This window comes from Camelus ferus, chromosome X, assembly GCF_009834535.1.
Source record: "Camelus ferus isolate YT-003-E chromosome X, BCGSAC_Cfer_1.0, whole genome shotgun sequence".
Lineage (NCBI taxonomy): Eukaryota > Metazoa > Chordata > Mammalia > Artiodactyla > Camelidae > Camelus > Camelus ferus.
The window spans coordinates 24016335-24032844 of NC_045732.1; the positions used below are offsets into that span (position 1 = coordinate 24016335).

The 16510-nt window shown below is 39.3% G+C and overlaps 1 protein-coding gene across 1 annotated transcript in view; it reads right to left on the minus strand.

Moving 5' to 3' along the window:
• The window catches only part of PHEX (phosphate regulating endopeptidase homolog X-linked), a 186894-nt gene that overhangs the window by 4195 nt on the left and 166189 nt on the right, over nucleotides 1-16510 (minus strand). The window contains exons 19-23 of the mRNA XM_006192807.2: nucleotides 14181-14248; nucleotides 11049-11179; nucleotides 5559-5624; nucleotides 4429-4533; nucleotides 108-184 (exon numbers count right to left, since the gene is read on the minus strand). Coding sequence (XP_006192869.1) covers nucleotides 108-184; nucleotides 4429-4533; nucleotides 5559-5624; nucleotides 11049-11179; nucleotides 14181-14248 — 447 coding nt within the window. The remainder of the gene's footprint in view (nucleotides 1-107; nucleotides 185-4428; nucleotides 4534-5558; nucleotides 5625-11048; nucleotides 11180-14180; nucleotides 14249-16510) is intronic.

A 16510-nucleotide genomic window follows, 5' to 3' on the forward strand; every position in this document is an offset into this window, starting at 1 on the left:
CAGGCTTTTGTTGAGATCACCTATTTGTAGAGCTCTGGGATGGCTGGGTAGTGGAGTCGTGGAGAGATGTACAGTTAAAAACTAGTGTCACCCATTTGCCTATTTACCTAAACTGAGGAGGGCTGTGAGCACCAACTTGGATTTGTTCTCGGGCAGCTTCTGGTCTGTAGGAATTGCACCTCACCTAGAAGAGAAAAGCATCCCAATAATTGTTTCCATTTCAATTACACATTTTCTACTGCCTTAACAGTTCCAAATTATACTGAAGAGTAATTTTAGACTCAGTGGATGACAGTTTTAGTAGATCAGATAAAACCTTCATCAGTAGTAACATCTATTACTCCAATCCCCAAAGTAGAAGGTTTTACCGATCGTGAATACTTCCACAATTTGAGTAAGTAGGAAGGTTTCCAGACAAATGCTTTAAATCAAGAGAATAGTGTATATGCCCAAGAATCAACCAATGTATTGATTCAATTAATATAATGTGTAGAATAACCCTTATCAAATTGAACCATACTTATTTGAGTTAATAAAATAAATCAGCACCCATTATTGAGCATGGTCACAAGAAGTTAGTATTTTGCATCCTGGGTGCCTTGCTTGCCTCATTGCAGTTCAGGCCCTGGATAGGAGGACATTGCTCCTGCTCCTGTGAAGTTAGGCAGGCTATGTGACTTGCTCTGACCAACAAAATGTGAGCAGAAGTGATAGGTGTCACTTCTTGGTGCAAGCTTTAAAAACCTGGCAAAAGTTTTAAGAATCTTAAGAACAGTTTAAGATGCCACATTAAGAGCCAGTGCACATTTCCTCATATTTCTTTCCTACTCCTGTGGTGACCATGGAAGCACATGTTGAGATAAAGACTCCACAACCCAGGTCCTTGAGTAGTGACTGTGAGCAGAGCCCCACTGCTGCCCCATGTTGGACATGGAGCATGAACAAGAAAAAAAGAAACTTTCCTTGTGCTGTTTGTTCAGTACCATAACCTACTTAATTCTAATTTGAACTGTGTCTTGAAATAAGATATAGCTTGAAGTAGGAAAAGAAGTAGGAAACAGGAATATGATGGGAGGAATTCCAAATGGAGGAGAAAATGGAAACAAAGACATATCTGAGAGGGGAAAAAAAAAAAGCAAGCCATTCAGCTTAGCTGGACAGGCAGCAATGGGAGAGCAGGGGAGGGCGAGGCCGGGGCTGGAGGTCTCAAGTCCTCAGCAAAAGGCTGAAGTCTTCAAACTATATTTAAACATTGTTTTTGAGCACAGATTTGATTTAAAAATCTACTTTTAAAAGATTTATTGGACATGGGTATAGTAGTAGGAGGAAATCAGTGACTAGTTAGAAGAACATTTATGGGCCCCAGGAAGATTCCCAATAAATGTCCACTAAGTAAGTAGCAGTGAGAACAGAGAGAAGTAGGAGGGGAAGAAGACTATATGAGGGGAGGATGGACAGGTCACTGAACCACAGGAAGCAGGGAAGGTGACACGATGCTATTGCTTTTGATGAAGATAAACCATCAGTCACTGTGGCTCTGAATTTGACTTTGAAGTTTTTGTAATGAGTCCTTCACTTCCTCCGAACTTGGCTAACATGAAGCCGTTTCTCACAATCAATTTGACCTCACTTTTTCTTATGTTATTTCTTCTTATATTCTTACATTATTATACAGCATTGTCTTTGCTTCATATATCATTTAAGAGATTTCTAAAACACACATTTTGGTTCTTACTGTTTTCCTAGTAACTTCTCAGGAGAGAAAATCATTTTACTCCTTTTATAAGTAGACTTATTCCAAAGTACAAAAGGTTGAAAATCTCCTCAATCTGTCAGTATGAAAAGCTCCAAGACAAATTTCTCATAAGTAATACTAAATAGCCTGCCATTTTTCCTTAATCTCTTTAGTTTAAAGTAAATTATATATAGTTTGAAATTTTATTTGGAGACATTTCAAAAGTATGACTGTAATGGTGACAGCAGTTAGTTTACTTCACATACTAAGATGGACCTTAGGTAAGTAAGAATCTAAATAAGAACTGATGGGCCTTGTACTTTGGCCTCTAGAGTAGGGGACAGCAAACGGTTTCTGTAAAAGGACAGACAATAAATATTTTAGGCTTTTCAGTCTTAAAGTTTCTGTTTAACTACTCAACTCTGCCACTGTAGCACAAAAACAGCCACAGACAATATGTAAAGAGCATGGCTGTTTTCCAATAAAACATTATTTACAAAAAAAAGATAGCAGGCCATATTTGGCCCAAGGGTTCTAGTTTGCCAACCCCTGCTGTGACTATATTTGTGTGCTTATTTTAGATACCTGATCCAGTACTGACCCAAAAGGAAGTCTCCTTAATTGAACTGTGTTAATCTTATCCTTTTCAAGAAATTCATCTAAAAACGTCAAGTGTCTTCAATACACCCACCAACTTTTCTGGATGCTACGGAGATAAATAAGAAGTGTAAGAATTCAGAAGATTAGCTACAGAGATAAAACTAAAAGTCTTCACCATTTTGGTAACAATTAAATATTCAACTGCATGGTAATGAAGGTAAGGGCAAAGGAGTTGGAGGTTTTTTGCTTTTTATTTTATTTTTTTAATGAGAAATGGAATCTTTGAGGAAGTTTGTGGAAGATGTGGAGGAGGTAGAATCAGGCATGGATCCTGAACGGTAAAGATGGAAGTGAATAGTCTGAGGAGGAGAAGTAGGAAGGGGACCACTTTATAGGAGGAAAATCAAAAGCAAAACCACAGAGACAACAGTGAGCATGACACTGTGGTGGGGAAGTGAGAACACCTGCCAGGCTCAGGGTGAGTCCAGTGGAGCAATGGGAATTTAGAGCTGGTTAGGAAGAGTTGGATAAGATGGAGGAGAACTTTGAAAAGTGTTTGGCCTTGATGTGGTAGACACGTGGGAGCCACTGCAGTTCCTTCAGCAGGTCAGTAATGAAATAAAAGAGGTATTTCAGTAGCATGTAAGACAGACACTGGTGGAAAGATGCCGAAGGCAGGAAAACATGCCATAAGGCTGTTGGGATAATCCAAAGGAGATGAGATGGAGGCCTAGTCAACAGATGACAAGACAGGGTAACGGGAAGAAAGAGGGGTCAAATCTGAAGAGCATTTAAAAGGATGAAACATCTAGCTGTGGGGACACATGCCAGAAAAATGAGGAGAGATAAATCATATAAGACCTAAGAATCCAGGTTTTATAAGCAAGAAGACCCAAAGACTGAGGGTGGGGGTGTGTTGACAGAAGTGAGATAATTAAAAAGGAAAGTCATTTGTTGCTGACTCTAGCTCTGCTGATATCAGGGTGATACATGATCATTTATTTACTGTTGTCACATCAGCCTTAAGAAATAAAAGACCCCATACAGGTGAGAATCCTTAAACCAGAGTCAACCAAAGAAGACATGGAAAGGAATGAGCTTACTGAGAAATGAATGAAAAGACTTAGGAACAAAAGGTTGTACTGGTGAAAACTTTTGTCTAGTTTTGAGCATATACAAACAGATATGCCCGTTGTGAGGTCACGCATCAGAACTTTCGTCGACCCATCCCAGACTTGTCTGAAAAGAAGGCCTACATATTTGTGACATAAACCAGTGCAATAACCGAATAACAAAGAACAACTGGGGAGAGGGTATAGCTCAATGGTAGAGCACATACTTAGCATGTACAAGGTCCTCGGTTCAATCCCCATTACCTCCATTAAAAAATAAATAAATAAAAAAACCTAATTGCCTCCCTCCCATCCCCCCATAAAAAAGCCAAAAAAAAAAAAAAAAAAACCCTTCAAAAACAAACAAACAACAACAACAAAAAGAACAACTGGCACTTGCTTCATTGGCCAGATACTCAGAACTGTGCCTTATTGAGGGCACGTCTTCTTTGAATTTCTGCTCAGAGAGCCCATTAAACTCACAAGCAAGTGACATGACTCTCCTGGCCTTTGTTGTTGTTTTTAGCTCTAGTCGTCTTCACATGTGCGTCTGGCAGTTGGGAACATAGCCTTGAGGGTCCCCCACAGGTTGAGAGTGGTGGGATAGGTCAGCAAATGAGGCGAAGGAGGAGAAATGCAGGAAAGGGCAGGGCCAATAAAGCCAAGTCACTAGAAATGGTTATAAACAGTATCAAATACATTAAGAAGTCAGGATATATTAAAGAAATAACAAGTGAGTTACCACAGGGTTGGTAACACACTTGATTAAAAAATACCAATAAACCTTGATTCAATCAGTTAACCGATTATGTTCCAAAGAACATTAAGAAGGTGACATTTATCCTGAAAATAAGCAGCAAGGTAAAAATTTCCACTGAAATCAAAGTTGTGCCATTAAACTCTGGTTCTAAACCTTTGATCTAGGGAGCAAGCCAAAGTCTCACATTTCATCTTTGACATTCCTTCCTTGGTCTTACTCACTTGAGCGTAACTCAGGAAGAAGAGCTGGTTGTTGGTGAATTCGATGCCGGGTAGGAGAGGCTCTTCAACTCCTTGCCTCTTGTCATTTATCCATTTCCTATAAGCCTGGTAAGAGAAGAATAGACGATCCTCTGGCAATAATAATGGCTTTTCTCTTTTCTCATCCATTGCAGAGATATTAAATATATCCTCCCCCATGTGCAAAATGCATACTGTCACATTTTCCTTTAAGAAAACAAACACCTGGAAATGCAAGTCAACGCTGTATTGCTTAACATGGAGGCAGGTTCACTTGCAAAAAGACCTTTCAGTCAACAGATAGCAAAGCAGCTGGCCAAAGTGGTCACATGTTAAATAACTCCCCCTCCCCTCAAAAAGTTGTTCTTTCTATGCCTGCCAGGGAACAGACAAATTTAACACAATGGCAAGCCCTATGGAAATAAATTCGGGGGCCAATCTGTTGACAACTTTTTATTTTGCCAAGTAAGAGGGAAAACTGTGATGTTCGATCATAATCATTTTATAAAATAAAGTGTATTTTAGGTAGAATAGAGGAAGATAACCTGAGGATAACAGCTTAGTCTTCATATTGAATGCACCTAGCTTTATGAAAATCTTTCTCAATCATCCTTATACGTCTTGCTTAAGCATGGACCACTGGATGATGAAAACATTATTATGGACTCTTACCTGGCCCACTGTATGAGAACTACTTGCCTCTGGCCATAATTAAGAAGTTTGATATTTTAAGAGAAAATTATACAGAGGGCTATAGAGAGTGTACTCAAAGAAACTCCTATAAACCTAGCCCCAAGGGGATTCTGTAGCATGTTTTAATGTTATTGTGAATGTATCTTCTGAAAACTATCTTTTAAATACATGATTCCTAATAACAAATATTATTCCTTCGGGTGACTTTACACCCCAAAAAGAAAAAAGGGAGAAATGCAGCCGTATTCATATAATAGACTATAATAGAGTCAATGGGGAAGTATAAATCAATTTACAGAAATTCACAGTTTACAGAAATCTAACTCCTCAAGAAAATGTCTGTGGTGTAAACTGAGGAGCACTCATATGGTATTTTATAGTTTAATTTTTAAAATCACAGCAAATGTTGCAGCGCATACCCTAAAAGCTTGCCGCAGACCTCCATTATCGGCAATATTTTCTCCCAGAGTCCTCTTCCCCTTCACCTAACAAAAAGAAAAAGATAAAAAAAAGTGTTTCACAGCCAACTATCATTCAGCAAGAGGCATAAATATGATAGCAAGAAAAAAAGCCATATTTTAAAGAGGAAATTGCATTCAATAAATCAGAGGTAATCATAGAATATACTGTGAGATGGCAAACTAACCCCAGAAAGGTGCTCCTGAATATCATTTCTATTTTATTATGCTACACATTTCCTTCTCACCCACTTCTCTATTCTCACCAATTTAGCCAACTCTAACAAAATGTTAACAGTATTCTGAGTGACTCTGGTTTAATGAGGAAAACATAGAAATGTCAACATACAGATTACTTTCTCTAATTAACTCACATAATTTGAGTATTCTTTTCAGTAGGCTTGTGTTTCCCAAAATCTACCACCCACACTGGACCAAAGTTTTAAGACCAACTATTACCATTTTACCTTCAGCAATTTCCATGAAATATTAAAGAGAGGTCCTCATGGGGAATCAAAATCAAATAGAAGTAGTGCAGACCACAAGGTCAAGGTCTGCAGTATGTGTGACAAAGAGCCAAGTATGAAGAAATTCTTCCAAACATCTGAAGATTGTTTCTTAAACCCTTAAATAGGCGAGGACAAAAATATTCTAAACCAAAATGGCCCAGAAGCCAAAATCCAACCTGCTGCTTGTTTTTGTACAGGCTGCAAGGTAAGACTAGATTTTATATTTTTCAATGGTTGCGGATAAAACATAAAGAAGTGTTAACATCTTGTGGCATGTGAAAATTATATGAAGTTCAAATTTCAGTGTCCATAATTCAAGATTTATTGGAACACAGGCACGTTAATTCAAGTGCATGTTGTCAGCGGCTGTTTTCCCACTACGGTGGCAGGGCTGAGCAGCTGGAACAGAGACTTTACAGCCCACAAAACCTAAATTATTTACTATCTGGCCCTTTACAGAAAAAGTCTGCCAACCCCTGCACTGGAGACAATATAATGTTCTATAATAATAAAGATGTCTATGTCCCAATCCCTGGAACCTGTGGAAATATCACCATACGTGGCAAAAGGGACTTTTAAACTATGATTAAATTAAGAATCTTGAAATGCAGACATTAGCCAACATTATCCAAGTGAGTCTAATGTAATTACAAGGGTCTGTATAAATAGAGGGAAAGAAAGCCAGGAGAGTGAATGTGTCAGTGATGCAATGTGAGGCAACCCAACTGGTCATGGCTGGCTTTGAAGAAAGAAGGGGCCAGGAGTCAAGGAATGTGGGTAGCCTCTAAAAGCTGTAAAAATAAAAGACAAGGAAACAGAGTCCCCCCTCTAGAGTAGCTAGGAAGGGAAACAGTCCTGCTGACACCTTGATTTTAGCCCACTGATACCTGAAATATAGAACTGTAAAATAATAAATTTGTATTGTTTCAAGTTTGTAGTGATTTGTTATAGCAGCAAAAGCAAACCAATACACACTGTTCTAAACTTTCAACCCATGGATCCTACCAATCCTTCATTCTCAAGCTAGCCCAAACACCCCAGGTACCAAGCAATACCAATGAATAAAAACAGTCTTCAAAAACATTAACCTCCGTAATCACCCAGGATCCTCCCAGCTTTGGTCCCTAAAAGTTACCACTCTGGCTTTACACACATTCTTTCTTCTACTACAATCCTAGAGGTAAGTACTATTATCACCATCCTTACTTAACAAATGAGGAATCTAAAACACAGAGTATGTGTTGCAGATGTCACTGGTGCTGTACCAGATCCCGTTTTCTACCAGGACTGTGCACCCATTCCTGCACCTCTCCTGCTTCCAGAAGATTAGGCTTAGCTTAGGGGACTCCTCTCACCTGGAGACTACTGGGAGGTGATACGCCACCTCTCAGTAACTGGCTGATGTGCAGTCAGAATAGCTCAGCCCCTTATTTCAGGCTGAATAATTTCTGTGGTGCAATTGATGCTCCAGAATCCTCTGTGGGATCAGACTGAGGCTAAACTTCTGAAACCAATTATGTTTTCCTCACCACCTTACAGGTTTCTCCTGAAACTACTTGTGCAATAAATCATTTATCTAAGAAACCCTTTTTGAGCTCTGCTTCTAATGGACTTGACCTAAGAGTAATTAAGTGAATTGCCCACATTTCACAGGGATTCAAACCCAAGCAGTCTCTCTTCAGAGCCTCTGCTTCATAATACGCTACCTTCTCAAGTCTTACCTCCTCTTGACTCGAGTACTTCTGTTTATAAACACTCATGCCCATATGTAATCTTCTTTGTTCCTCTAAGTCTTATCTAAATTAGAAGTTCAGGGAATAGCCTCACCCCTGTGAGGCTCCTCCCACTGTGGACCACCTCAGTAGACTATACAGCCCTAGTTCTGCCTCTCAGGACTCAACAGCTGCTAACAGTTTGCTCCTGGAGTGCTCCATCAGAGCTCCCCCTAGTTCAGAGCAGAGGATTCAGGCACAGAGGACTGGCCTCCACGAATGGAGCCATAAAAATAAAGCATGGCCCTTCATATCCACAATGGAAGCCACCCCTTCTCCTCAGAGAATGAGACTGAAGCTGTTTTCTGGCGGCTGAGTGGATTTATGCTGAGACAGGCATGTCCTTTCTATCGTCCTTGTTGCAAAGGTACACATTTGTCAGAATTCAGTTTCAGTCTCTGACACTTTGACCAAAATGGATGTTGTAGAATAGTCCCCTCAACACATCACCCAGGTATAAAATGAACTGAATATATGAGAACAAGAGCATGATATGGGGGGAAGAGTAGGGATTTTGGAGTCATATCAATCTAAACTCTAATGTAGATTCTACCATGGGTTTTAATCTCTTTGAGCCTCAGTTTCCTCATGTGTGAAACAGGCTGGTAATATGTACACCTCTCAGAACCAGTATGAGAATTGTTTGTTTCAATTAAGTGTAAAGTGCAACTCCCATGGCTGCATATAATAATCACCAGGAAAAATGCATTCCCTTCCTCCAAGAAAACTGCTCTTCTACTGTTTTTTTCTTTTTTTCACCCCCTACTGTTTTGTTCTCCCCTGGGATGGCATGCCTATGAGTATGTGATGAAGTATTAGGAATATTAACTACAATTTATGGAGCACTTACTGCATATAAAGCATCATGCTGGTGATTTACATTATCTCAGTCATTTAATTCTTACAAGTTAGTGAGCTCAGAAATAGTTACCCATTTCATAGATGAAGACTCTGAGATGCAGGAATGTTAAGGAACTTGTCCAAGTTCAAAAAAACTTGCCACCTGCAATTGGCCGAACCGAATTTTGGACCTGTGTCTGACTCTACAACCCCTCCCCATGCTTTTCTTGAAGCAACATATATTCTAGATGGATTTTCACAATGTGATAACCCCTGAAATGAAAACAGATACACAGAAGGGCCCATTTTAGCTCTTCCCATGACACAGTAGTAGATATTTTTAAAAATATGGGCAGAGAAATATGGGCTTTCCAGGACACTGATGAAGGAGCCAGAAGTACCCTTCAAGGATACAGACTTTGGTTTCTCCTCCTGGATAAGGAGTGGTCTCCCTTGTGCTGTGTATGATTTAAGAACCAGGAGAACCGACTCAGTGTTTATAAACATTCTCTTTAAAAGCACATGGATTTTTACCTGAATTCTGGAATGCTGAAATAAACCCTACTATGATAGACTTGAGGCAGGTGAATGTATAGCTCAGTGGTGGACTGCATGCTTAGCATGCACGAAGTCCTGGGTTCAATCCCCAGTACCTCCATCTAAATAAATAAATAAGTAAGTAAAAAACCTACTTACCTCCCCTACCCCACCCCACCAAAAATGGACTTGAGGCACAGCAACGTTTCGGGTGCCTTCCCAGCACCAGTAAGTTATCAGGATGGAGTACATGCCTGGCTAAAGGACCAAGAGGCTCTGGGAAAACCACATGAAGGTATACTGGTCTACTCCAGTTCTTTGTGGTGCCCTGCTTCTCTTACGTGCTGTGCCCTGAAATTTATCCCAGTTTATATGAGATTCTACCATTTGACAAACATCTAATTCAGTAAGGAAAAAATGCCTTGTAATCATGACTAAAGTGATGCTGGATCAACTGACTATCCTCTTGGAAGAAAATAAAAGTGAACTCTCATATTAAACTCCACAGCCAAATAAGTTTCACATGCATGAATATTTAAATGCAAAATAACCAAACAACAAAAACCTTCCCAGAAAAGCTAGGAGACTACATATATGATAGAGAATGGAAATGCAGAAACTTTTTTTTTAAAGAGATAGGTATCTTTGACCACATGGAAATATTTAAATTTTGTATGTCAAAAGATACCATATACAAAGTCTAAAGGATGAGAAATATATTGGGGGGAAAATACTATAATGTGAATAACAGACAAAATTATAACATCTATAGTATTTTTTAAAGTTCTCATAAATTGACAAGAAAATAACTCAATACATAAATGCTCTTTCATACATCACTGGTGGGAATATGAAATATTACAACTTGTTAGTGACAGTAGGAATCTATCGTACAGGGGAAAAAAAGAATATGTACATAATAAGAGTGTTCGGTCCAGCAGCATTTATTGTGAAGAAATAATTGGAGACAGAGCATAGCCCCTCAACAAGAGGGTAGATGAATATGTTACAGGACACTCACACTTTTTTTCAGTGGACTTTTAGGCAGCCACTGAAGACAATGAAACAAGGTGTGGGGGTGTGTGTGTATCTCTATGTGAGCATGGGGAAAAGTGTATCAGGGTTACTGAGAGGGATTATAGGTAGGGACGTTAATAGCGATGAGAGGGAAAGGGGAAGGAGATGAAGGTAAAGACAAAAAAGAAAGGAACAACATTTCACACAACAAGCAAGTATATAATTGTATTTGTGCCTTTATAAAAATGTATATATGTATATATACTAGAAAAGCAACATTTTAAAAGTCATTACTTTTGTTCAAACTTCTCTAAGAACTCTTAACCAATTCAGAGTCATTAGTTCAAATTAGTGAGTTTTTATTTCAATTAATTAAACCTAAGCAGCAGTCTGGAAGGAAATCTTTTTAATGATATGGAGATTTGTAAGAATTTTACTGCTTATCTTTGCTACAGAATTTTCTACATTAGTCTAAATCTAGGAGAACAGACTAAAGTTTAGGCCTGTGATTCCCAAACTTCAGCTTATATCAGAATCATCTGAGGGCTCATGGAACGACAGACTGCCAGACTACCTGGCCCCACCCCCTGAGATTCTGAGTCAGTAGGTCTGGAGTAAGTAAGACTAAAGAATCTGCATTTCTAACAAGTCCCCTAGGGAGGCTGATGCTGTTGGCCTGGGAACCACATGTTGAGAACCAATGGTCTAAAGCAAGCTCAGGTCCACATGAAGAAAGATGACTCACAAGATGCCCCCTTTACCATACTTGTACTCACATTTAAGCCAGCTTTCTTCCAATAATAGTTGCTATACTGGGTAATCATGCACTTTGTTTTTTCCTTAAACTTTTCTTCTGAGTCAACAGACCACCAAGGATCCAGGTTTCCATTTTTATCATATTTTCTACCTGGTAACAAGGAAAGTTAAAAGATAATTCGTATTAGTTGTGGAAACAAATTAATTGCTTCCTCTTTCCTTTGACAAGCTCTCTTCGACAAGCCTTGCAAAAGCAGTCCCAGCAGCAGGGACCAGGCCTGGAAGGAGCTCAGCCTTCTCTCCCGTGTCACAGGTTAACTGCAAAAAGTGAGGAAAGAAGAAAGAGGTCTGAGGAAGTTCTTTCCTTCTAAGCACCAAAGAAGATTTTAGAAATAAGATTTATCAATTTATGGCATGTACCATTCTTAACCAATCTTGGATCCTTTTTTCTCACCTGCCCTGATCCAAAATGTTCTCTAACTATGAATGAAATGGCCTCATTCAGAAAGTCCATGGAGCAAGTCAGAGCGCCACTACCACTGAAATTCCAAACACCCAGAGGAACAGCCCCGGTGAGTCACTCGCACCCTGTGACCACAGCCCCTGACTCAGCCCTAAAGGAACGTGTTTCCTCCAAGTTGCCAGGAGCCAAGAGACACATAAAACCTCTCTTATGAATCACTCCACAGCCACTAGTGTAGATGGAAGGCCCAGATGTCCTGCTTTGACAAGGAAGGTTGCTTTAAAAAGAGAACTTGGAACACGAATGGAAATCTCCAAAACACAATGGGAAAAAAGACTAGTCACACATGCTTTTTGCTATGGGCTCTCTCTTCATTTCCTCTACATCCTTCCAAAAAAAGGTTTGGGTGTATCTGGTGTATAGACCATCTTCTATACTCAAGGTCACTATAGGTTTAAATTTAATTATGCAGAGAGCTATTCATTGGGCTTAGAAAAAAGTCCCCGAAGCAAAGGTGTTAAGTGAAACAATCCAACACTCTTCAGAAAAGCTGGATGCCACCCACCCTCCCCGAGAGCGCACAGAGTCACTGTTCTCTACCCACTAACCAATCATTGAACAGTTACTACTGGCCATGTACTTATATGTGTAATGCAGTGTTCTAAGTATTGGTTACAGAATGAAATGCCATCTTCAGATTCTGTCCTTCAAGAGAGAATCCAGAAGCCTTCCAAAAGATTCTGAGGGAAAACTAAACTTAAATTTCCCAGGAAAAAAGCCCCAGAACCAAGAGACCACTACCGGCTTTTGTTTTGTAGCTAAGACTCTCCTCTCAGATAATACAAACATGCAAAGACAGAAAGTATAGCTCTGGGGATTCAGGTGACTACAAGGCAGCTACATTTCAAGCTGGGACAGGAGACCAGGGGAGCAAAAATCCTAGATGATTAAGGAAAGGCTTGTGTGAGTACAGGAAGAATCACTCAGAAGGAGAGGAACCAAAAGAGTCTCTGGTCGTGTTGTAGGCATCCAGGAAAGGATGCTGGAGACATCACAGACATGAAAGAAAAAGGTCCCTCTAGACAACGTTGCCTTGGGCCAAGGGGTTCATTGAGTCTGCCTGTAAGTCACTTTGTGGATGTGGATGTGATTGTAATTTGCTGCTAATTCATAAGTCTCAGAGATTTCATGTAGCTTTCCAATGATACTCAAGAGTTAAAGGAAAAAGGAGTGTTGATTAAAAATGATGACTCTACCATATGATCCAACAATTCCACTCCTGCGCATACAACCGGAGAAAATTTTAACTGGAAAAGACACATGCACCCCAATCTTCATAGCAGCACTGTTTACAATAGCCAAGACATGGAAGCAACCTAAATGTCCATCGACAGATGACTGATAAAGAAGATGGGGTATGGGGGGAGGGTATAGCTAAGTGGTAGAGGACATGCCTAACATGCACAAGGTCCTGGGTTCAATCCCTCCATTAAAATAACTAAATCAATGAATAAACCTAATTACCTGCCCCCACAAAAACGAAGCCATAATAAGAAGATGGGGTATATATACACAATGGAATACTACTCAGTCATAAAAAAGAATGACATAATGCCATTTCCAGCAACAGGATGGACTTAGGGATTATCATACTAAGTGAAGGAAGTCAGCCAGAGAAAGACAAATATCCTATGACATCATTTATATGTGGAATCCAAACAAACAATGCAAATGAATTTATTTACAAACCAGAAAGAGACTCACAGGCATAGAAAACAAATTTATGGTTACCAAAGGGGAAAGGCAGGGGGAGGGATAAATTAGGGGTTTGGGATTATCAGTTATTTACCACCATATATAAAATAGATAAACAACAAGGTCTTAATGTATAGCACAGGGAACTACATTCAATATCCTGTAATAACCTATGATGAAAAAGAATTTTAAAAGAATATATATATGTATAACTGAATCACTATACTGTACACCAGTGTTGTAACACAACGTTGTAAATCAACTAAACTCCATCAACAACAACAAAAAATGATGATTCTCAAAGGGCAATCATTTCTTTAGTTTATGCCATATTCTGCTCTTTCCTTTTGCTTAAATGTCATCAGGATACATAGCATATTCTATATTATACATCACTAGGAAAGCATAGCATTTCTTAAAAAATTCTGAATATATGCCAGCATAGAGAAAAACAGAGATTAAGCATTGCATAATTCTTGAAATGGTATAAAGGAACCAGTCAGCCAAGTCACAGACTCCTAACTCGCTGAGTCCTAACTTGGCAGCATGTATAATCATCTTCAGAGAAGAGCTCACACCTCCAGGCAGAGCATCTCAAAGTGGTGAATAAATAAGTGAAAGGAAGGGAAGCTATAAAGCAAATCCTATAACTACTGGTGAAGCTAGAGCAATCCGGATCTAAACGCGAAGCTAATTTCATTGAAATTACAAGGTCTTTTTTTCATTCTGCCCCATCACCGACGGGAGCAACTATTTATTTATTGCAAGCTATCACAGCAAGACATGGAGGAAAGCTTTCAATCAGCAATTATATGGCTTTGGATAATCTTCAATCTATGATGTTGCCACTATGCAAAGATAATAGCAACAATTAACATCCATATCGTCAACATGACCATAAAAGCATCAGCTTATACAATGAACCAATACTTACCATTATTATCAAATCCATGTGTAAATTCATGTCCAACAATTACTCCTATAGCGCCATAACTCAGAGATCTATGGCATAAATATATAATTGGGAGAAAATTACAAGCATGAACCTCAGAGCATAATCCTTTAATTTTTTGCAATGAAAAGTCAAGATATTGTTTTCTAGTAACCACGGTAATTAATAATCTACTAACCACAACCATGAAATTGTAAAGAAGTAAACAAATCTTTCTCACTGAAATAGACAAAGAAAATATAACTTCTAACATTGTCGTTGTGACCATGTATGAACCGTAGTTCCAACCCTCTGAAATTAGGGATGTGAAAGAGATGGTTTCTAAAGTCCCTTCCAGCCCTAAGGCTTCTATGGTTCTACATCCACCCTAGCTGCAGTTTATAAACACCCCGAGCAGCAGTGGGGTTTGAAAAGATCCTGTCAGCAAACATACCATTTATTTTTTATCTGAGAACCTGCTGAAAAATCACTATAGACTTAGACGTTAAATTGTTTTCCAAATGTAGTCATAAAACAGGAATAGAGCAGAGATTAAAAGGGATCACTCTGCTTTCAAAGGCAGTCACGTTCCTCTGCTTCTATGACAAATTCACAACTGAACAGCCAAGACTGTGAAGCCTTAACTAGGTTTGGAAAAATCATTATCTTATTTCTCTTCACCTCTGAAGAAGCATGTGGTCGATTACCTACAAAGGTGACCAACGACAACTCCACCCACCCTGAACACATGTGCCCCTCCTCCCACCAAGGGGCAATCTATTTCCTTCTCCTTGAATCTGGACAAGCCTTGGGGCTTGCTGTGACCAACAGAATGCAGTGGAAGGGCCAGGTGTGACTTCTGGGCTAAGGCCTTGTAGCTTCCTTTTTTTTTTTTTTCACCCCTGTGGAAGGCAGCTGCAATGCAAAAAAGTGGGAGTAATGAGCTAGAGAGAGAAGCCAAGTGAAGCAAGTGACAGATGCCAAAAGTTGAAAGACTCTAAAGGAAGAGAGGTCCAGCTAGGCCCCAGCCATTCAAGCCAGCCCAACTAGGGCACCAGACAGGTGCGTGAAGTCATCTTAGGTCCTATGGCCTTAGTTGAGCTGCCCCAACCAATGCCACATGGAGCAGACAGAGATAAGCTATCTCGACTGAGTCCTGCCCAAACTGCAGAATCATGAGCCAACAGTGGTGGTGCTTTGTTACACAGCAATAGATAACCGAAACAGAACACGTGAGTCACGTATGAGGAAATCAATAAGGGGGCTTCCATACATGTGTGTCTGGGATCTTCTCTCTCAACTAAAAGTTCCCTGAAGGCCAAACCCCTACCTACTTGATTGCAGCTAAATTCTCTGTACCTGGTACACAGTAAAAAAGTAACAATGATTTAACTAATTGATTAATTAACTTTATCATTTCATGCAAGTGATAGATCAATATGTAACTGATTTTAGTCATTTAACGTGTGCATGAGGATTGCAAACAACTTAAAATCCTCGTTACAAGGATTCTTCCTTGTATTTGTAATTATGCTAAAAATATTTCGCAGTTGGTTCCTGACATACAATGTCAAAGTCACCCAGGAAACAGACAGGACCTGTAAGTGGAAGGAATGAAAATTTTTACAGCAGTATGTTATTACAGGACATAATGATCCTTAACATGCTAATTGTTTGTCTCAACTATACCCAAGGAAGTGCTGTAAGATTTAATTTTTCCCCTTGGTGGCAATTCTTTCCTTTGTTATTTCTTTCCTGCAAGGTAATTTACATTTGAAAAAATGCTTTCCTACTGTTTTTCCATCATTGCAAACCTTCATTAAAGAAGTAAGAGTAAAATTATGCATTTCAATCATAGAGCTATCATAGCAGTGTGGGACAAACTTGTAATTTTACATAGTGCTAATTTTTGCAGCAGTAGCTATCACTATGCAGCCTGTAACATTTCGTTTTTCCAGGACTCTCAGCTCTGAGAACAGTACATGGTCCTCTGAAAGCCTTGGTCAATGCTGTTGACTGGATGAATTGAAGGGATGAATAACAGAAGCTTATAGGAACTGCTCTGCAATAAATGTCCCTTCAGAGGGACTGCTCCAATGGGCTTCCTATCTGCAAATGGTAACAGAGAATTCAGAAAATGATTGAATCACTGCAAGTTCCAATTCTCAGTTACATAATCACAATCCTTTGGACAAGAGACAAAGAAAAAGTAATTTTAGATGACTAAGCCTGACAGTGATAATGTTTCATAATACTAAATTCACATCTTCCATTTTATCAATGGGCATGATTTAAATTAGCATGGCATAAAAATAAGTAAATAAACTCAATTG